Here is a 21,612-nt window from a genome sequence, read left to right as displayed (position 1 = left end):
GAGAAGGGGTGAGAGAGAGGGTGAGAGAGAGAGGGAGTGAGAGGGAGAGATGAGAGAGAGAGATGGGTTGAGAGAGAGAGATGGGGGTTGAGAGAGAGATGGGGTGAGAGAGAGAGGGGTGATATGGGGTGAGAGAGAGATATGGGAGAGTGGGGTGAGAGAGAGATGGGATGAGAGAGAGAGAGATGGAGTGAGAGAGAGAGATGGGGTGAGGGAGAGATGGGGTGAGAGAGAGATGGGGTGAGAGATAGAAATGGTGTGAGAGAGAGAGATGGGGTGAGAGAGAGATGGAGTGAGAGAGAGATAGGGTGAGAGAGAGATGGGGTGAGAGAGAGAGATGGGGTGAGAGAGAGAGATGGGGTGAGAGAGAGATGGGGTGAGAGAGAGATGGGGTGAGAGAGAGAAGGGGTGAGAGAGAGGGGGTGAGAGAGAGAGGGAGCGAGAGAGAGAGAGAGAGAGAGAGAGAGAGAGAGAGAGAGAGAGAGAGAGATGGAGAGAGAGAGAGAGAGAGAGAGAGAGAGAGAGAGAGAGAGAGAGAGAGATGGAGTGAGAGAGAGAGATGGGGGGAGAGAGAGAGATGGGGTGAGAGAGAGAGATGGGGTGAGAGAGAGATGGGGTGAGAGAGAGATGGGGTGAGAGAGATGGGGTGGGAGAGAGATGAGAGAGAGAGAGAGAGAGAGAGAGAGAGAGAGAGAGAGAGAGAGAGAGAGAGAGAGAGAGAGAGAGAGAGAGAGAGAGAGAGAGATGGAGTGAGAGAGAGAGATGGGGGGAGAGAGAGAGATGGGGTGAGAGAGAGATGGGGTGAGAGAGAGAGAGTGAGATGGAGTGAGAGAGAGAGAGATGTGGTGAGAGAGATATGGGGTGAGAGAGAGAGAGATGGGGTGAGAGAGAGATGGGGTGATAGAGGGAAAGAAAGAGGTGCCAGTTCAGTGTTTAGCGTGGGGACAGCGTGGGGACAGCGTGGGGACAGCGGGGGGACAGTGTGGGGACAGCAGGGTCTCAGGGTGATAATAGAACCACCAGCAGTGCCAGACAGCCCCTGTATATCCCAGAGCCTGGGGGCTGGAGGAGGCCTGAGGCCTACACACCACAACAAGCACTGAGGGAGTCCCTAGCACTGAGGGAGTCCCTAATCCCCAGCCCCTAGCCGAGCCATCTCATGAATAGTAATGGAGTTGGAAGCAGTAAACGATCCCCTTAGATCAGATCCCCAAATAAATAGACTCTACTTGCCTCACCGAAGGGCCTACTGCTAGTATGAGTTACAGTTACGGCTAGGGTAAGTATTAGGAGTGTTATTTATACAGCATGAGTGCATTTATTTAATACTCAGCAATATATTTAATATTCATCTACAGGAAATGCAAACTTGCAGTATAATTGAGGTTTACATTTTTTTTTTAATCCTACAAAAATTGTCCATTAATTATAATCCACGTAATCATTTACATTTCCTGTTGCTGTAGGGTCATTTTTCTACTGTAGTAAAATGGTTCAAATTAATAACCTCTCTGGGATAGGCGGGACGCAAATGTCCCACCTGGCCAATTGCCCTGGAAAATGCAGAGCGCCAAATTCAAATAAAATACTATAAAATTCTAACATTCATTAAATCACACTGGTAAGATACCACATTAAAGCTACACTCGTTGTGAATCCAGCCAACATGTCAGATTTCAAAAAGGTTTTTCGGCGAAAGCATAAGAAGCTATTATCTGATGACAGCACAACAGTAAACAAAGAGAGAGTAGCATATTTCAACCCTGCAGGCACCACAGCATCTTTTGTTGGCACTCCAATATGTTCCATAAACATCACAAATGGTCCTTTTGTTCGATTAATTCCGTCAATATATATCCAAAATGTCAATGTATTTGGCGCGTTTGACCCAGAATAAAACAGCCTTTTAAACATTAATAATCGATCAAATTGAAGACGGGTCTGTCTGTTTTCAATACAGGAGGATCACAAACTAACGCTACTTTTCTAGTCTTGCGCAACTCTCAAACAGTACACATAACGTTAACCTGATCCAAGATGGCCGTACTTCTTCATTACACAAAGGAATAACCTCAACCAATTTCCAAAGACTGGTGACATCCAGTGGAAGTGGTAGGAACTGCAAACTAGTGCCTTAGAAATCTCGTTTCCCAGTGAAACCATTGAATAGACAGTGACCTCCAAAATTGTTTTTTTTCGGAATGGTTAGTCTTCGGGGTTTTGCCTGCTACATAAGTTCTGTTATACTCACAGACATGATTCAAACAGTTTTAGAAACGTCAGAATGTTTTCTATCCAAATCTACTAATAATATGCATATTTGATATTCTTGGCATGAGCCGCAGGAAGTTGAAATTGGGCACGCTATTTATCCAAAAGTGAAAATGCTGCCCCCTATCCCAAAGAGGTGTTAAGATCCTACATCAGTACACAATCATAAGTTAACCAGTAATAATCCACTAGTGCTATGAATGTTATTATCTCCATTAGACTAGAGGCACAGGCATCACCACAATGCAGTGCAGACGGACGTTTCTACTGAGCTTTTGCCCTAAACATAAAATGTTGAATTAGACTTAGATTTCCCTTTTAGGAAAGCAGAGGGAGAGACTCTTAATGGGGGAATTGGTCCCACATATGCTTCCCTTCTATTGCATGGAAGCATCCTCCCCAACATCAGGTTCACGTTGTGTCTCGCTACGCTGGGCTGGCCTTTGGCGCTTTGGCTGCTAAACCAATTAGCTCATCATGGAGGTGGTTACACACACACACACACACACACACACACACACACACACACACACACACACACACACACACACACACACACACACACACACACACACACACACACACACACACACACACACACACACACACACACACACACACACACACACACACACACACACACACACAAAGGTTTAAACACAGTTCACAGAGCTGATGCTGTGGTGCAAAATATCCTACCGAAGGACAGGGCTCCAGTCAATCTCCAGAGTGGACATCTCAGAAACCTTTATACTGTAGAACTTCTTCACTGCATACGTATGCAGTCATACTGCTCAGCAATGCATAGCCAGACACACACACTGCATACGGAAAATGGATCTCATTCCACAAATTAATCATATTCTGAAAAAAATATATATCTGAGGAAATATGAAGCACTTGAGGCACATCAGAGACATAAAGGCTGGTTAGCGATTTCCTCATGTTAATTCTATCAGCATGGAAACCCACGGCCTTCTCCAACCCCACCACTTATTTATACAGAACATGTGACATGTATCTATGAGAGGGAGATTCATGGCTCTCTGCATGCAGGACACATGGGATGCTCCCTCCCAGATGGACCGGAGCTGCAGAACAGACTCCGTGTGGAACCTTCTGTCCCCTGCTGTATTGTGCTGGGCTGTGATGTAAATACTATGCTGTGCTGGACTAAGATGTGCTGGTCATGTGACGTAGGTGTGGGGAAGGGCTAGTCGGGGGTCCAGGGAGACAGCTGGAGGGGGGGGCCAGATATAGTCATCAGTTAATTGAAGCTTGATTACATCACTTCCTTATTTAAACATGAAATAATGAAGCAGCCAATAATCAGGGACTGTGCTCGAATCAGCCCTATTACTAGTCATAGGTTTAACTAGCTCTTCAAAAGAGAAGGCTACTTTTCATGGACAATTTTATAATTGATTTTTTCCCCGTCAAGATTGCAAAGAAGTTTGCAGTTGTAAAAAAGAGAGGATTGTCTGGAAGGTTGTATCCTTGAGATGCCTCTCCTAAAATCACTCAGATGATTTTGGTTAACTTTTGCTGGAGGGGGGAAAGGTAAGCTCCTCGATTGAGCCGGGTTCATATTAGCTATCTGTAATGTCTTTCTGCTTTCACACAGCTAAACAAAAATCAATGCCATTTCACCACTTCCCCCTATTATCTGATGTGGGTGCAGATATGGCTGATGCTGAGTATCAGCTGCAGGGTGTAAAACACACCCTCAACAGGCCTTTAGACCTCCTCTGCTCCAGAACAACACCACTCAATACACACTTAACCAACACCCTCACTCTCTTTCAGAACAGCCCTCCACTACACCCCTGCCTCCCTCCCCCTCTCTCTTTCTCTCCGTACAGCGTCTTCAGTGTTCGTTTGTTGTTTGACTTTGTGCTAGGGCTGTTGGAGGAGATAATGTGAGACAGGAGCAGTTTAAAGGACACTGCTCCAGGGCGTTCCCTGCCTCGCTCTCTACAGATAGATTACTTTATAAATAATAATAAAAAACTCATTAATTCTCTCAACTTCTGAGCCCTCCAGCCCCGCGGCGGAGTGAATGGAGAACTGGAAGTTGATACAATGTGCATCCTTTCAGATAAACAAATAGAGCATTTGTGACACAAAAAGAGGTTCTTTCATACCCTGCTAATTTCCTTAACAGTCAAATTATATTTTTGTGTCTGCTTAAATGTTTGATGAGCCTTTGCTCTTTGTTGGATTTGCTTCCAGAATCAAATTTGACTTGCTGTGAGGAAGTTGACTGACAGAAAAAGCGAAAGGCAATATTTCTTTAGGCTACAACAAAAGAGGGAAAAATGTCATAATTTTCTTACATACAATACTCACTAAATTCCCCACAGTGACATATTCATAGCACAGTTTCAAAGAGATGCCATCCGTCAGAATGTTATTTAATACCCTTCATTATCACTACTTATGAAGCACCCAATGTAATATCCCTAAACAATATTTACATTATATCTTTACAGTCACGTAATGTGCTATGCCCACCTTAACCCTTGATTGACCACAGAGAGCTTCAAGTTCCTTGGTGTCCACTTTGCTAAGGACCTCAATGTCCAAACACACCAACACAGTCGTGAAGAGGGCACGACAACACCGCTTCCCCCTAAGGAGGCTGAAAAGATTTGCCATGGGCCCTCAAGATCCTTAAAAAGTTCTAGAGCTGCACCATTGAGAGCATCTTGACTGGCTAAATCACAGTCTGGTACGGCAACTACTCAGCATCCAACCGCAGGGCGGTACAGAGGATGGTGTGTACGGCCCAGTACATCAATGGGGTTGAACTCCCTGCCATCTCCCAGGACCTCTATACCAGGTGGTGTCAGAGTAAGGCCCTAAAATTGTTAAAAGATTCCAGCCACCCAAGTCATAGACTGTTCTCTCTGCTACCGCACGGCAAACGGTACCGGAGTGCTAAGTCTGGGACCAAATGGCTCCTGAACAGCTTCTACCTCAAGCCATAAGACTGCTGAACAGTTAATCAAAACTACCCGGAATATCTGCATCGATCCTTTTTGCATTAAATATTTTTGACTCTATACACACACACTGGACTCTCCCCACACACTCACACATATTTACACTGACACGCCAACACATACACACACCCTGGACTCTCCCCACACACTCAAACATATTTACACTGACACGCCAACACATACACACACACTGGACTCTCCCCACACACTCACACATACTTACACTGACACGCCAACACATACACACACACTGGACTCTACCCACACACTCACACATACTTACACTGACACGCCAACACATACACACTCACTCACTCACATATTACACGTACACACATACGCCACACACACACATACACACTCATCACATATGCTGCTGCTACTGTCTATTATCTATCCTGTTGCATAATTACTTTACCCCAACCTATAGTGATCGGAAAGTATTCAGACCCCTTGACTTTTTCTACATTTTGTTACGTTTCAGCCTTATTCTAAAATTGATTGAACATTAAAAACAATATCAATCTACACAGAATACCCCATAATGACAAAGCGAAACAGGTTTTTAGAAATGTTTTCTAATGTATAAAACATTAAAAAACCATATATACCTTATTTACTTATGTATTCAGACCCCTTGCAATGAGACTCGAAATTGAGCTCCGTTGCATCCTGTTTCCATTGATCATCCTTGAGATGTTTCTAAAATTTGACTGGAGTCCACCTGTGGTAAATTCAATTGATTGGACATGATTTGAAAAGGCACACCTTTCTATATAAGGTCCCACAGTTGACAGTGCACGTCAGACCAAAAACCAAGCCATGAGATCGAAGGTTGTCTGTCGAGCTCCGAGACTGTGTTGAGGCATAGATCTGAGGAACGATATCAGAAAATGTCTGCAGCATTGAAAGTCCCCAAGAACACAGTGGCCTCCATAATTCTTAAATGGAAGTAGTTTGGAACCACCAAGACTCTTCCTAGAGCTGGCTGCCCGGCCAAACTGAGCAATTGGGGGAGAAGGCATTGGTCACGGAGGTAACCAAGAACCCAATGTTCACTCTGACAGAGCTCTAGAGTTCCTCTGTGGAGATAGGAGAACCTTCCAGAAAGACAACCATCTCTACAGCAATCCACCAATCAGGCCAGTATGGTAGAGTGGCCAGACGGAAGCCACTCCTCAGTAAAAGGTGCATGACAGCCTGCTTGGAGTTTGCCAAAAGGCATCTAAAGGACTCTCAGACCATGAGAAACAAGATTCTCTGGAGGAATGGGCCAAAATACCAGCAACAGTATTTAGTCAGCCACCAATTGTGCAAGTTCTCCCACTTAGAAAGATGAGAGAGGCCTTGTAGAATTTTTAATGAAGTTATTTGCGAATTATGGTGGAAAATAAGTATTTGGTCAATAACAAAAGTTTATCTCAATACTTTGTTATATACCCTTTGTTGGCAATGACAGAGGTCAAATGTTTTCTGTAAGTCTTCACAAGGTTTTCACACACTGTTGCTGGTATTTTGGCCCATTCCTCCATGCAGATCTCCTCTCGAGCAGTGATGTTTTGGGGCTGTTGCTGGACAACACGGACTTTCAACTCCCTCCAAAGATTTTCTATGGGGTTGAGATCTGGAGACTGGCTAACCCACTCCAGGACCTTCAAATGCTTCTTACGAAGCCACTCCTTTGTTGCCCGGGCGGTGTGTTTGGGATCATTGTCATGCTGAAAGACCCAGCCACGTTTCATCTTCAATGCCCTTGCTGATGGAAGGAGGTTTTCACTCAAAATCTCACGATACATGGCCCCATTCATTCTTTCCTTTACATGGATCAGTCGTCCTGGTCCCTTTGCAGAAAAACAGCCCCAAAGCATGATGTTTCCACCCCCATGCTTCACAGTAGGTATGGTGTTCTTTGGATGCAACTCAGCATTCTTTGTCATCCAAACACAACGAGTTGAGTTTTTACCAAAAAGTTATATTTTGGTTTCATCTGACCATATGACATTCTCCCAACCTTCTTCTGGATCATCCAAATGCTCTCTAGCAAACTTCAGACTGGCCTGGACATGTACTGGCTTAAGCAGGGGGACACGTCTGGCACTGCAGGATTTGAGTCCCTGGTGGCGTAGTGTGTTACTGTTGGTAGGCTTTGTTACTTTGGTCCCAGCTCTCTGCAGGTCATTCACTAGGTCCCCCCGTGTGGTTCTGGGATTTTTGCTCACCGTTCTTGTGATAATTTTGGCCCCACGGGGTGAGATCTTGCGTGGAGCCCCAGATCGAGGGAGATTATCAGTTGTCTTGTATGTCTTCCATTTCCTAATAATTGCTCCCACAGTTGATTTCTTCAAACCAAGCTGCTTACCTATTGCAGATGCAGTCTTCCCAGCCTGGTGCAGGTCTACAATTTTGTTTCTGGTGTCCTTTGACAGCTCTTTGATCTTGGCCATAGTGGAGTTTGGAGTGTGACTGTTTGAGGTTGTGGACAGGTGTCTTTTATACTGATAACAACTTCAAACAGGTGCCATTAATACAGGTAACGAGGGGAGGACAGAGGAGCCTCTTAAAGAAGAAGTTACAGGTCTGTGAGAGCCAGAAATCTTGCTTGTTTGTAGGTGACCAAATACTTATTTTCCACCATAATTTGCAAATAAATTCATTAAAAATCCTACAATGTGATTTTCTGTATTTTCTTTCTCATTTTGTCTTGTCATACATAGTTGAAGCGTACCAATGATGAAAATTACAGGCCTCTCTCATCTTTTTAAGTGGGAGAACTTGCACAATTGGTGGCTGACTAAATACTTTTTTGCCCCACTGTATATATTTTTTCTATTGTTATTTGATATTTTTTCCATTATTATGATGATTTATTTGATTGGATTCTGCATTGCTGGGAAGGGCCTGTAAGTAAGCATGTTACTGTTATTCTACAGCATGTGACAATAAACATGTCATTGCATTTGATCAGGTCAGAATGCACCTGTTTATCCAGTGACCTGCACTACCCACAGACAGATGAAAATGTTCACTATACCTGTACATTTTTTTTCATTTTCACTCAAATATTTCACAGACAAAGTTTTTTCATCTGAAAGAAATAGTGATACAGTATAAGAGGGAAAGAGGTATAAAACGAGGGGAAAGAGGAGAGAGAAGAGACAGAAAGAGAGAGTGTGAGAGAGAGGATTTGGTAAGTACAAAGACTCCTCTAGGACTAAAGTTGGCCTGAGGGCCAGCCTGCCTGGAGAGCTGATAGGACAGCCCTGTGTTCCATTCCCGGCGCCAGCACCCGCGCCAACACACCCCACTCCACAAACTCTGCTCTTAATCTGCGCAAGACTGGATTAGCTCCCCTGTCACCGATAGCTCCTGTTCTGCCCAAATCGAATGCCCCCAAGATGTACCTTTAAGTTCGACAGAGGTCACCGGGGCAGAGAGGAGAAAATAAGCACTCCAAATGTCTGGAAGTTATCCCGAGGGGCACAGAATAACATCTCACACCTTGGCAGATCTGCCTGGCTGATACACGCCTCAGCTGGGAATGACTTAAGATCAGGGATGATGATGACACCAGATTTGGGTCGATTTTTCAAGGCCAGTCCTGTGGGTGTGATTACAGAGATTAAATGTTTGGTTGAATTCACTGACCTATAAGGCAAGTAAATTGAGTATACTGTGTGGTTTGTGTTGGATGATTGAGGAACCAAATACATGGAAATAGAAAATCATTCAAACTTGTGCAACGACTAAAATGATTAGGAATATTCCATATCAAATATCGAATATTTTTAAATGATTTCTGAGAACTGGTCCAAAAAAGACTTTGAATCCCATATTACTCCAAATCTAATTGAAACCTTATTTTACTGATCAATTCAAGAATGCAGGGTGAAATAATTTTGCGATGAACAAAATGAAGTCAAACTTACAAATCAAATAAACAGCATAAATTCCTTCATTTGGAAAACAACTAGGAAAGAGAATAAAGTACTTAAAGATCAAGTATTTTTTTCTAAAGAGTCAATAGCAGTGCAACCCCAAGTCCAGCCCTCCCTCCCCCTCGTCCCTCCTTCTCACATGGGCAGCCCAGCGGGCAGTAAAGGCCCCTCATCTGAGCAGACAAAATGGCTATTTAAAAATAACAGAGATTGCATAAATTGAATTAAAGCGTTTTGGTCATGGTGGAGGTGGTGGGAGCAGTGTGGGGCCAGGACGCAGACGGCAGCGTTGGTGGCAGACAGCAGATGACGGGCCCTGGCCTGCGTGTCAGCGCGTTAATTGGCCGCGGCACGTTAATCAAAAGTGAAAAGTGTCTTCCGCCGCCAAGGAGACAGAGACAGGAGGAAGAGAGGGGGAGGATGGGGAGTAGAGAGACAGGAGGGAGAGAGGGCGAGGATGGGGAGTAGAGAGAGTGGAGGGAGAGAGGGGGAGGATGGGGAGAAGAGAGAGTGGAGGGAGAGAGGGGGAGGATGGGGAGTAGAGAGAGTGGAGGGAGAGAGAGAAATAGGTATTTGAAGAGTGTGGGGTGTATGGCAGGGAAGGGGGGTGCTAATTGTGTTCAATTAAGTGCCTGATTGGCACTGACAGAATCTGGGCATTGACATGCCGGGCACAGATGAGGATGATTAGTGGGCATTGGAACAAGCTGTCACTTCTCACAACATTAGCCACAGTGTCCCCCAGACTCTCTACTCCGCTCTCTAACAATTCTCCCCACAAACGCCGAGCTGCACCATTTTATCAAACAGCTAAACTGGAGACTTAAGCAAACAGAATATCAAACGAAATTCCACAAGATATTAAATCTAGAATCCTTAATTGAAACCATTACAAAGCATGCTCCCCACCCCCTGTTTTGCAAAAAAGCTCAGGGATGGGGCTGGAGAAATGTAACCGCTCTCAAATGCATAGAAAGAGCTATAGTTGCTGACCATCTATGATATCAAATGTATAATTGTAACCATGTTTTGGGGCTATATGGTGTTTGTTTACATTTACCTTGTTTACAAACATTGGAGTAAAGCAAGCTTATATTTTGGTCAGCAAATGGATGTAGCAAGCAATATTTCATCAAATGTATTTGGAGAATAATAGCTTTGTAATAGATTGGATTAAATACATTTTCTTCTCTGAATCATTCCCCGCCCCCGCGCTTCTTCTCTATCCTGGTGTTCAATGGAGCACAGCTGCCTGCTACTAGCCAGAGAAAGGACTCCCTCCCTCCTAAACGGCCCACTGTGCATGCAGGGCCCCTCACTAACCAGAGGTTACGTCTATTGGGCTGCAATTGGAGAACGTGTGGCGAGCAATCCTCTATTCTCTGCTAGTGATATGCTTGAGTTACTATGGGATGGATTCAGCCACCAGGAACAAGAGCAACCCACTCCAATACAAAATCACAGACACGCACGCACGCACACACACACACACACTGCAACTCACCTCGCACCGCCGCCTCTGCCAAATTAAACGGCAGATTTTCTGATTCCAGCAGAGAGGTTTCAGTGAGGCAGGGCTGTGTGTGTGAGGGAGCAGCTCGGAGAGGAAAGCGAGGCGGATCGGGGAGCACGGGGGGGGTTGTTTGCTAAAACCAGCAGGAGCCAGGCCTAGTGAAAAATGTCAGGTCAAATTGTTCTTGACAGTGTTAATATCTGCACCTCATAGTCATAATTACATGTAAATAAATAGTGAAATAGCTCTCAGCTGGATACTGAGAGGAACGGGCTGCTACACCAGACAACCAGCTGGGGACCAAACCACCTCGCATATTGTAATTTAACTGGCCTACGAGAAGGAGGGAGGGAGAGAGAGAGAGAAGAGAGAGAGAGAGAGAGAGAGAGAGAGAGAGAGAGAGAGAGAGAGAGAGAGAGAGAGAGAGAGAGAGAGAGAGAGAGAGAGATATGGCCAGAGACAGAGTATTAATCACGTCCATGCACCTGTCAGAGAGGCATCTGGAACTAACAGGAAACACATGCAGCCAGACAACATCCCCAGCGTCCAGACGGCTAGCTAGGCAGGTTGACTGCAGCCCGGCCCTGCTGCGACCCTGCCACCCCCTGACCCCTCCCACAGAGGTCACAACAGTGTGCATGCCTCATACACCAGACTTCACTTCACCTGCCTCAGCATTAACACTTCCCACTCCAACAAGTGGAAGGTGAGAGACGGTGAATATTCATAATAATAATAGTAACACTTGGTTATAATATTATGAAATAGACAAGAGGAAATAATGCCACAAATGTATGGAATAAAACTTCTTCAGTATGTTCCACACCGGTGTGTAATTGGTATTCAAGATAAAATCGATGTGCCTACACTTAAATAAAGGCAATACCATTCTCCATCTCATATGAATTTTTGTCATTTCCTACTTCTAGAACTTGCTGAAATGTATATTGGCGGTCTCCGCAAGATAAATGTAAATCACATTCCCTTATATTGACTATTTATCAGGATGCAACCGCTCACTCTCTGCAGGAAATATCTCTTACCAGCACACAACACCCTTGCATTTAAATAGCATTTTTATTATCCGCCAAAGCCTTTCATCTGCCTCTCCAGGGGGAGAGTGAGAGGCGACGGAGAGAGAGAGAGAGACAGAGAGAGAGAGAGAGAGAGAGAGAGAGAGAGAGAGAGAGAGAGAGAGAGAGAGAGAGAGAGAGAGAGAGAGAGAGAGAGAGAGAGAGAGAGAGAGAGAGAGACAGAGAGAGAGAGAAAGAAAGAGAAAGAGGGAGAGGGAGAGGGAGAGAGAGGGAGTAGACGTAGTTTTGGCAAGAGTTGTCAAAAAAAGAGAAGGGGAAAGGTTGGTAGATAATAAATAAATGAAACCACATCCAAAGATATTTCTTTGAAACGAGAAGCAAAGAGCGTATTGGTTTCACTTAGCTGCTCTAGGGGGGTTAGAGGTTGAGGTATAGAGAATGCAGGCATGGAACCAACCACAGATAGAGGACCCATTAACTGGTTTAGAGAGTACAAGCCTGTTTGGGAAAAACATTTGACCCCTGCGTCATATAAAATACCCACGCTAAAAGCACCTAAACCCCCATTCCATCTGATACGTAGCTAAACACAGACAAAGCCCCATATCGCCAATGTTTGTACTTGTATATTTGTGATACCAGCAATCCTTTCCTCTGAGTTCAGACGTGTTAAACAAGCAGCAAGCCCTAATAATATATGCTAAAACATATAGCCAGTGGAAATGATTTACCCATGATTCTCTTGGTAGCTGCCAACAGCAGGTCTCTTTTTTTTTAAGCCTCTTATATCTTTTTTTATACTTGCCAAATTGAAACAGTATTTGTTTTAATGGAAGTTCTAATTAACGTCTATGTATTCCCCCTCTTGCTCTGCGAGAGGCTGAGCTATGAATGCAGGCTATGTACTCATCCCCTTTGATTTCTTGTCAGTGGAGCTTGCCAGCTGACATGGTGCCTGGTGAGAGGCTTAATGCCCAACTTTTAATAATGTGGGGGACTACATGAGTCTCCCTCTCTCATTGGTATTCAGGTGCAGAATGTCTTGTTAGAAGTCAGAGAGGGGGGAGGAATGGAGTCAGAGCCTCTAGATTGTTCCCTCCATTTTCCCTCTATCTCTCTCTCTCTCCCTCCTTTTGGCAACGACTAATGTTGGCGTGTTAAATAGAATTCATCCCATTTTTAAAGAAGCGTCAGAGTGCTCGCTAATGGAAGAGAAGAGAAGCAGTGGCAGTTTGGAGTCTCCCCTGGCTTATCTCTGTTAGACAGTTGGGGAAGTCGCTAGCGTTGCGAGCGTAGCGTGGTGTCAGCGTGCGTTGTGTCAGCGTGCGTTGTGTCAGCGTGCATGGTGTCAGCGTGCGTGGTGTCAGCGTGCGTGGTGTCAGCGTGCGTGGTGTCAGCGTGCGTGGTGTCAGCGTGCGTGGTGTCAGCGTAGCGTGGTGTCAGCGTGCATGGTGTCAGCGAGCGTGGTGTCAGCGTGCATGGTGTCAGCGTGGTGTGTCAGCATGCGTGGTGTCAGCGTGCGTGGTGTCAGCGTGCGTGGTGTCAGCAGGCATGGTGTCAGCGTGCATGGTGTCAGCGTGCGTGGTGTCAGCGTGCGTGGTGTCAGCGTGCGTGGTGTCAGCAAGCATGGTGTCAGCATGCGTGGTGTCAGCGTGCATGGTGTGGTGCAAAGCAGGCAGCCAGGCAGGCCTGGGGACACAGATCAAAGGGAGGCAGGGGTGAGAGCCGCTCTGCCTGCCTCTGATCCCCTGTGTGTGTGTGTGTGTGTGTGTGTGTGTGTGTGTGTGTGTGTGTGTGTGTGTGTGTGTGTGTGTGTGTGTGTGTGTGTGTGTGTGTGTGTGTGTGTGTGTGTGTGTGTGTGTGTGTGTGTGTGTGTGTGTGTGTGTGTGTGTGTGTGTGTGTGTGTGTGTGTGTGTGTGTGTGTGTGTGTGTGTGTGTGTGTGTGTGTGTGCGTGTGTGCGCCCACACACACACACACACAGGGTAAAACGGAACACTAACGGAACACTTACAGGGTAAAATGGAACACTAACTAACTACCATGGTCTAATCCTAACACACATAGCCCTTTAAATTTGTGGAATATTTTATAGTTATACTTTTTGCCATTTGGGAAAATATATAAACACATTGAAAAGAATTGGTGCTGAATCCATAAGGATTGGTAGCCTTACTATGTACATACTGCATCTGTTCCCTTTGACCTAATCAGTCCTCTTGTGGACCTGTTTGATCCGTTCCAGGTTTGATCCAAAGGGTCAAATATGTTGATTACTCATTTATTTGACAGTAATAACTGGCAGGTATAGACACGTTTTTCAGTTGTAGTATGATCAACCGCCCACTACACCCTGTGTGTGGGTGATCAACTGACAGTATTTTCCTGTATGTTATTTAGCTCGGAGAGATACAACGCATCGTGTCCCGCTGTATGTTATCCTCAACTTCAACATCCCTGGGGTTTGCAGTGTTTGTACTTCGTTACAGAGGGATTCTTCCTTTAGAAGAATGTTAGAACACAAACTATTGGTAGTGTTGAAGCCTCATGAGGAGCAATTGTTTTCTCTACTCTCCCAGCAGGTGTCCCTGTCATGTAATAAAGAGGAATTCAGCCCAAACGGCTGCCAACGAACACATCTCCCAAGAACAGCTAGTGCTTCAAAGGCTTATATGGAGTTTCCTATGACCTGATATTGTTTCTGGAGAAGATGTAGACCACCTAAGCTATGGTTACAGTTCATTTTACAGTGCTGGTTCACCATGCCATAACCAGGTACAGTAGGCTTTGTAAATAAAATACCTTTGCTTAAAATGGATAACAGATAGACAGTTGGAACCTGGAACAAATAGAACAAATTCAAGGCTACATTTCATTAGAACAAACGTGAAATTGTATTTATTTTGCTGTAAGTTATTGGCCGTGTCCGAATGAAAATACTTGCGTTCTAAATTGTAGGCTTTAAGGTTTACCAAAATGTAAAGTTTTACAGTATGTGAAAGTTTGAAACCTGAGTATGCCTTAATTTCCAGGATGCCGTACTCATTTCAGCTTTTCATTTAGTACAATTTTGCTGCACACTATTGAGGAAGAGAATCCTCTTTTCACGACCATGTGAGTCTGACAACAGCTGATAATCAGAATAGGGGACAAGATCTACACAAATGAACGAAAGGCGGGGAATGCACTTCTCAGCGAGGATGAGTAATGTGTCGCTTAGTGCGTACGTTTTTCTAAATAGTCTGTAGTACTATTAGTACACACTATGTCGTTTTAGTAAGTAGTAGGCAAGACGGCCTTTATGCCTTTAAGGACCAGGGAATGCGTAGAGCTAAGTGGTTGTCAATGAGTTCTTCAGTCACGCCTTCATTATTTAACCAATTACTTTCTGCTTATTAAGGTACTGTAAAAGGAATCGTAACTGAAGCTTTGGCCACAGCATGGCATACTTGTTTATATAGTAACAACTTATTGTAACGCCCAGCACAGGAGACGAGAAGCAGGTACAGGGAGTGATCCATTTAAGACAGACGGACATGCAACGGAACAGGAACTGCGTCTGGACATAAAGACGACACGACAAACAATACTACTTACAGGGAACAACACAGAGGAGCAGACATATACACAGGGGTAATCAACACAGTGAGGGAGTCCAGGTGAGTCCAATGAGCGCAGCTGCGCGTAATGATGTTACCAGGTGAGTATAATGACGGGTAGCCTGGTGGAGGGGTAGTGGGGAGCAGGCGTGCCACTTATAGTTTGTATGTCATTGTGAGTATGTTGTGAAGACTTCCAAAATATGTTTGACAAATTAAAAGTTTGGGAAATACTTGTTGTGAATGAAAATCCTCTCAGGTCTTCAAAGCAAGAGAGTTCCAGGTGAATGACACACAATTCCCTCCATCAAAAAAGCAATACTAATGTTTTCAGACGCTGCTGATATTTCTGTTCCCTGCCTCCACCTCATACTCCTGGCCTCTATCCAACACCTGCTGTGACACCAAATGAAACAGGACCAACACAACAAATCTGCTCTCTGCCACAGCTTAACCCCCCACCCCACCCCTGACATAGCTAGTGCCTCTCTCTCAAACCAGCCAAACTTATATCCCACATGACAACAACCCCTGTGCCGGTGTGGATGGCTTTTCCAGCGTCCGTAATGGGAAAACGTTACGGGATTGGGATGGGTGCACCTGTCGGCAGGATTCCATTACAGACTTGGTAGTTGGCCAACACAGACCATTTACTGGGAATCACAGAATGTTGTCCTCTTTACCAGTAACGGGTAGCCCATCAGTACCAGACACCAGATACAATAGCTCACATATACCAACACACAGACATATCTCCTCTGGACAGATGCTGTCTGAAACCCCATAATATAACATTATCATTTCCATCATGATGGTGAGTATATTTGTATTGGTTTGTTATTTCATGACATAGAAGGAGGAATACAGGAGAGAACTAAATCAACGTCAACAACAACATTCAAGATGAGATGCATTTGAGAGAACTGAAGGTGACGTCTGTTTAACTACAGACAAGCTGAGTTGTGTGCGTTGTGTGTGTGTGTGCGTGTGCGTGTGCGTGTGCGTGTGCGTGTGTGTGTGTGTGTGTGTGTGTGTGTGTGTGTGTGTGTGTGTGTGTGTGTGTGTGTGTGTGTGTGTGTGTGTGTGTGTGTGTGTGTGTGTGTGTGTGTGTGTGTGTGTGAGCATTGAGGCAGTGTGAACTCTGAATCCTCTGTCAGAGAACATCCATCACCACATAGTGAGAGAGTGAAAGGAATGTCACATGGATATACTGTGAGGGGTTAAATATTCTACCTCTGTGTTGGTTTTAAAGCATACCTGTAAAATACCAGTCTTATTAACAACCCAAGTATGTAGTACAATAAACCACCTTCTGCTTACAAATATGTTTTTTTTTAAACGACTTAATATAATTATTGAATATTGAAAATTATTTTCTACAGTTATTCAAGGTTCTAATCCCCAGTGCTAAACAGGAAGTGTGTATTATCGAAACACATAATGGAATGCTTGGGAAGAGAGGGAGAGAGAGGGAGCTGCTGTGTCGTCAGCCCATATTCAGTACTGTAGAGCCATTCATGAAAAAAGCGTTCCTGGTGTTTCCTGCAGGTTTGCAGTGAGAGCATTAGCACTTAAAGCCCCTGTGCCACGATTAACAATCAAACAGCCTGTGAGCCTCCATGTTATCCTCCATACGCTCCAGCAGGAGAGAAAATCTCATTTTTTGTCACCAAAATCCTTAATTCTTTCTTCCACGAAGAAAGAGGGGTAATACCAAGAATATTTGAAGAAAGAAAAAAACTCCCAATAAAACACGTGTGAATGAGGGGAAAATTGCGGACAAATACAGTAATGAAATTCATTTTCAACTCTTTACACACCATTTAAATCGTATTTTCTGCTTGTTAACCACATCTTGTTGGTGAGGGTGGGCAAGACTGGCCAGTATTGATGGGTAATTGTGTATAATTAACTCCTTACACATGATTTGCCTCAATACAAATGATTTTACATTCTGTGCTACCTACTTAAGGCTCAACCCCTTACATAGAGTCACATTTAAACGCTCTTTAATGAGGTGCCCAAAGAAGATAACATGTGGAATCTCCAGCTTTACAGAAACACATCACACACACACACACACACACACACACACACACACACACACACACACACACACACACACACACACACACACACACACACACACACACACACACACACACACACACACACACACACACACACACACACACACACACACACACACGCTAACACACACAAGTGGACACAGGGGCAAAGCAATTGTATTTTCTATGACAGAAGAGAATTGCTCGGTGAGAAGGCAATCCAATGCCTATTAATTCAAACTCCAATTTGGACAGGGACGCGTCTATTACTCTAATTCTCCACTGTACTTTCACTGTGTGGAGGGCCGGGCAGAGACGAGAGGAGAGGGAAGGTGAAGCAGCATGGCAGGGGGTTTAGGAGGCCATGGAGGGGAGCAGGGGAGCCCGACACACTCCCTCCTCTACAAGCCTACCGTAGCCAGCCGTTTCCTCTACAGACGGATGCTGCACGCAGCCCAGACTGAGAGCTGAAGACGACTGTCGTACAAGATTAATGGAATACCATATAATACTAAGGTCTAAAAACTTTGAACAATTCCTTGAAGAAGATTAAGTGCCTTCATTTCTAAGCTTTAGCTAATTATTTCATTCACATGTGTTTCTCATGTTCGAAGTCGGATTTTGATGTCCCAGGAAAGTGGAAACCGCTGTTTTGGAGCCGATGTGCCTCTATCAAGATTAATTTTAATTTGTTGATGTAAATCCAATTGTTTTACAATTGTAGCAATTTAAATGAGCCAATGAAAACCCAGAGCTTTAGAAGCTAGAATAAAAGACGATGGATCAACACACAGTAGTCTATTACTGAGTTGCTTTTTCTATTTGAGTGGTGGTTCAGCAAATTATATACACAATTTTAACCTTGGGTCATTGAATCATTAAAATGGTCAGATGTCTATATCAGAAGCATTTTTTGTAAAAATGAAACTTCATGTAGCTTACGGTACACATCCATATCAAAACAGGCGAGACAGGGAGGCAATAGGGGAGACTTGTGCCCTTGGCCTTGAACTGACCTGTGGGGAGAGGCCATTGCTGACCGGGTTCATGTGGTTGCTGGCAGCTGATTGGCTCATGAAGGTGTCTGAGTAGCTGGAGAAGCTGTGGCGATTGGACGAGAGGCCGTAGGGGGAGCTGCCGTCAGAGAGCCCGCCCTGGTGCATGGAGGACGGAGGCAGGGGTTGGGGCCGATGCAATGTACTGCTGCCATCTGAACCAATAACAACGAAGCGGAGCATGGGAAAGGAAGTGAGACAAGAGAACCACAACTAAATATACTGTTCTCAAACCTCAGTCTTGTAAACAACTTATTGCACCTTGATGGTCTCAAACCCCCAGACTCAGATCAAAAACTAAAAGTAAGGAGATAAAATGATGTTTTAGCAGTGGCTTATGCCGGCTCAGACATAATGTGTCCCCTTTTCTAGACTGTATGTAGCTTAGAAATATCCTGCTCTTGATTTGATTTAAAACTCTGTTAAAGCCTTAGGCTGTTTCCCTGTCATTGTGTAACAAAGGCTAGTAGATCCTATATTTATAGATCCTATATTTAGCACATAACAGTTTTATGATATAGCATTTTGTTAACATGTTCTAAACGTGTAGCAGACATAGCATAGATATTTGTAACCCAAGTGATACCTAGAGTAGATCAAACACATCCATTTACACAAATATTTGAGCCCTAAACAGAGCCTCTGGGATAAGCAGATGTGGAGGCTTGTGTCTGAGTGTGTGCGCATGTATGTGTGCGTGTCGGTGTGTGTGTGTGTGTGTGTGTGTGGGCATGTGTGTGTGTCTTACCCTGTGACAGTGTAGTGCCGGGGTATGAGGACTCAGGTAACTGGTAGGTAGGTAGGCTGGGCATCCCCGTGGGCGGGAAGCCTCCAGGTAACAGGTGGTTGAAGGCGGCCAGCTGATTGGCTCCTGCCTGCTTGCGCCATCTGGCCCTTCTGTTGCTGAACCACACCTGGAGGGAAAAGAACTGATGAGGAGGACGAAGAGGAAAAACTACAAACAGAGAGAAGAGAGAGAGAGAGAGAGAGAGAGAGAGAGAGAGAGAGAGAGAGAGAGAGAGAGAGAGAGAGAGAGAGAGAGAGAGAGAGAGCAGAGAGAGAGACAGGGAAAGAGAGAGAGGGAGAGAGAGAGAGAGAGAGAAAAAAGCTGTCTGTAAGAGTAAGCTGTCTGTAAGAGTGAAGCACCCTCTAACTCTCAGCAAGCACAAGGTTGTGTATACCAGAATAGCCATCATTTTCTCTTCATGTTCTGTGCAAAGGAATAGGTGAATATGTTAACACAATGTATATATTATCAAATGGATCTATGATTCCAGAATGCTCCAGATTAACTGTGTGTGTAGTCCTACCACCTGTCATTCATCTGCCTGTTGCTGTGAGAGATGGTGGTGGTGGAGCTAGCTTGTCCCTGGAGGAACCAAAGCCTGCATGGAGGTCCAGTGGTCTGGCCCTGTTGTTCTTCTTAAGTGGCTGAAGCTGTGATCTGTGTCAACAGTCTGCCCTAAGAAGTCATCAAGGGGTCAGAGGTAGGGGCCACAAGCTGCATATCAGACATCTCAAGTATGTATGTGAACCTATTAGACACTTGGAGGCCATAAAGAATGCCACCACAGTTGTGCATACTCTCTTGTCAATAGTATGTATACTCTCTCTCTCTCTCTCTCTCTCTCTCTCTCTCTCTCTCTCTCTCTCTCTCTCTCTCTCTCTCTCTCTCTCTCTCTCTCACTTAGTGAAATATTTCAATGATATTATACTAAGTGGATGGATTTCGCAGTTTATCTGTAATTTAAAAAAACATGAATACATATTATTTTTCACAGTCTAACCACACATTGTTTACATCTTGGTAGCTAAATAAAATGTAGAATGATATCAAAATGCAGCTACGAATGCACAATGTCACCTCCCTGAATGGAAGTGACTAAAGAGAGTCCTTTTTAACTGCAGTGATTTACACATTTTAAAAAGGCTTCTGCTTCAACAAAACATGAATATAATCAGGCCCTTTGAAAAGAGCAGCCATACAGCCAGCAACCTGTTCCATTTAACCAAGACAAGGCCTGGGGCCAATGTGGGTTAAAGGTTGAAGGACACTGATCTATGCCTCGCACTGGCAATTCATCAGAGTTTAATACACTGTCAGCGCAGTTCATCTACTGTTGTGTTTCAAACGGCCTGGCCTATTGTGAAGCCAGATGAAAGGAGGGGACAAAAGGGCTCCCATACGCCAGTCAGAACACTGGGAACAAAGAGAGGGCGTCCCTTTTAAACAGCTCTTAAAGAGCCTAACTTCCAAGGGACTAACACAGGGACAGACTCACTGCTATTGAGTCCTCTCCTCCTGAACACAAACAAATGCTACACATAAATTCACATACACAGAGATCTCAATCACATAAAGAAAAATCTCAGTTTTGATTGTCTGCCTTGTCAAGAGCATCTCATGATAAAAAGGGACTGAGATAATAATACCCCACTGTCCAAGCACTCGTGAGAAATAAGTCGCTCAACTTCTAACCCCAACCAACAGGAAGCCTCTTCTGGAAGCAGATCATTTCCTCACACTTTCCATTCAACAAACAAACTCTTCTAGACCAAATAAAGAACTGCGATGGCTCAGGGCTCCCTGCTGCCCTCACTGATGTGGCTGCTATTGGGATGTAGTGGAGCGTGGTGCTGGTTCTGAGCTGGAGCTGGACAAACAGCTGCCTGCCATGGGGACACACCCCTTCCTTCCACACACGCCCAATCACCCGGCACTGCAGTGCCACCTCACCTCTGACCTCTGAACCTCACCCCACACCCCGCCCCTCTTTTATGTTCCATTACACTTCCTTATTTTTGTCAGTCAAGCCACAGGCAGGAGGTGTTCTATCGTGACAAACACACCACTTTTTCTTTTTCCTTTGACTTCACTTTAACACTCACTCTCTTTCTCTCTGTCTCTCTGTCTGTCTGTCTGTCTGTCTCTCTCTCTCTCTCTCTCTCTCTCTCTCTCTCTCTCTCTCGCTCTGTCTCTCTCTCTCTCTCTCTCTCTCTCTCTCTCTCTGCTCTCTCTCTCTCTGCTCTCTGCTCTCTGTCTGTCTGTCTCTCTCTCTCTCTCTCTCTCTCTCTCTCTCTCTCTCTCTCTCTCTCTCTCTCTCTCTCTCTCTCTCTCTCTCTCTCTCTCTCG

General features: G+C 44.7%; 1 protein-coding gene across 8 annotated transcripts in view; it reads right to left on the bottom strand.

Moving 5' to 3' along the window:
- The window catches only part of LOC124031369 (paired box protein Pax-7-like), a 68,636-nt gene that overhangs the window by 5,062 nt on the left and 41,962 nt on the right, over nucleotides 1-21,612 (bottom strand). For all 8 annotated transcript variants that reach the window (XM_046342502.1, XM_046342503.1, XM_046342505.1 and 5 more), the window contains exons 6-7: nucleotides 19,228-19,393; nucleotides 18,441-18,634 (exon numbers count right to left, since the gene is read on the bottom strand). In XM_046342502.1, the coding sequence (XP_046198458.1) occupies nucleotides 18,441-18,634; nucleotides 19,228-19,393 (360 nt within the window). The remainder of the gene's footprint in view (nucleotides 1-18,440; nucleotides 18,635-19,227; nucleotides 19,394-21,612) is intronic.

Source organism: Oncorhynchus gorbuscha, linkage group LG03, assembly GCF_021184085.1.
Source record: "Oncorhynchus gorbuscha isolate QuinsamMale2020 ecotype Even-year linkage group LG03, OgorEven_v1.0, whole genome shotgun sequence".
In the NCBI taxonomy this organism is placed as follows: domain Eukaryota; kingdom Metazoa; phylum Chordata; class Actinopteri; order Salmoniformes; family Salmonidae; genus Oncorhynchus; species Oncorhynchus gorbuscha.
This window is presented reverse-complemented; position numbering and strand designations above follow the sequence as displayed.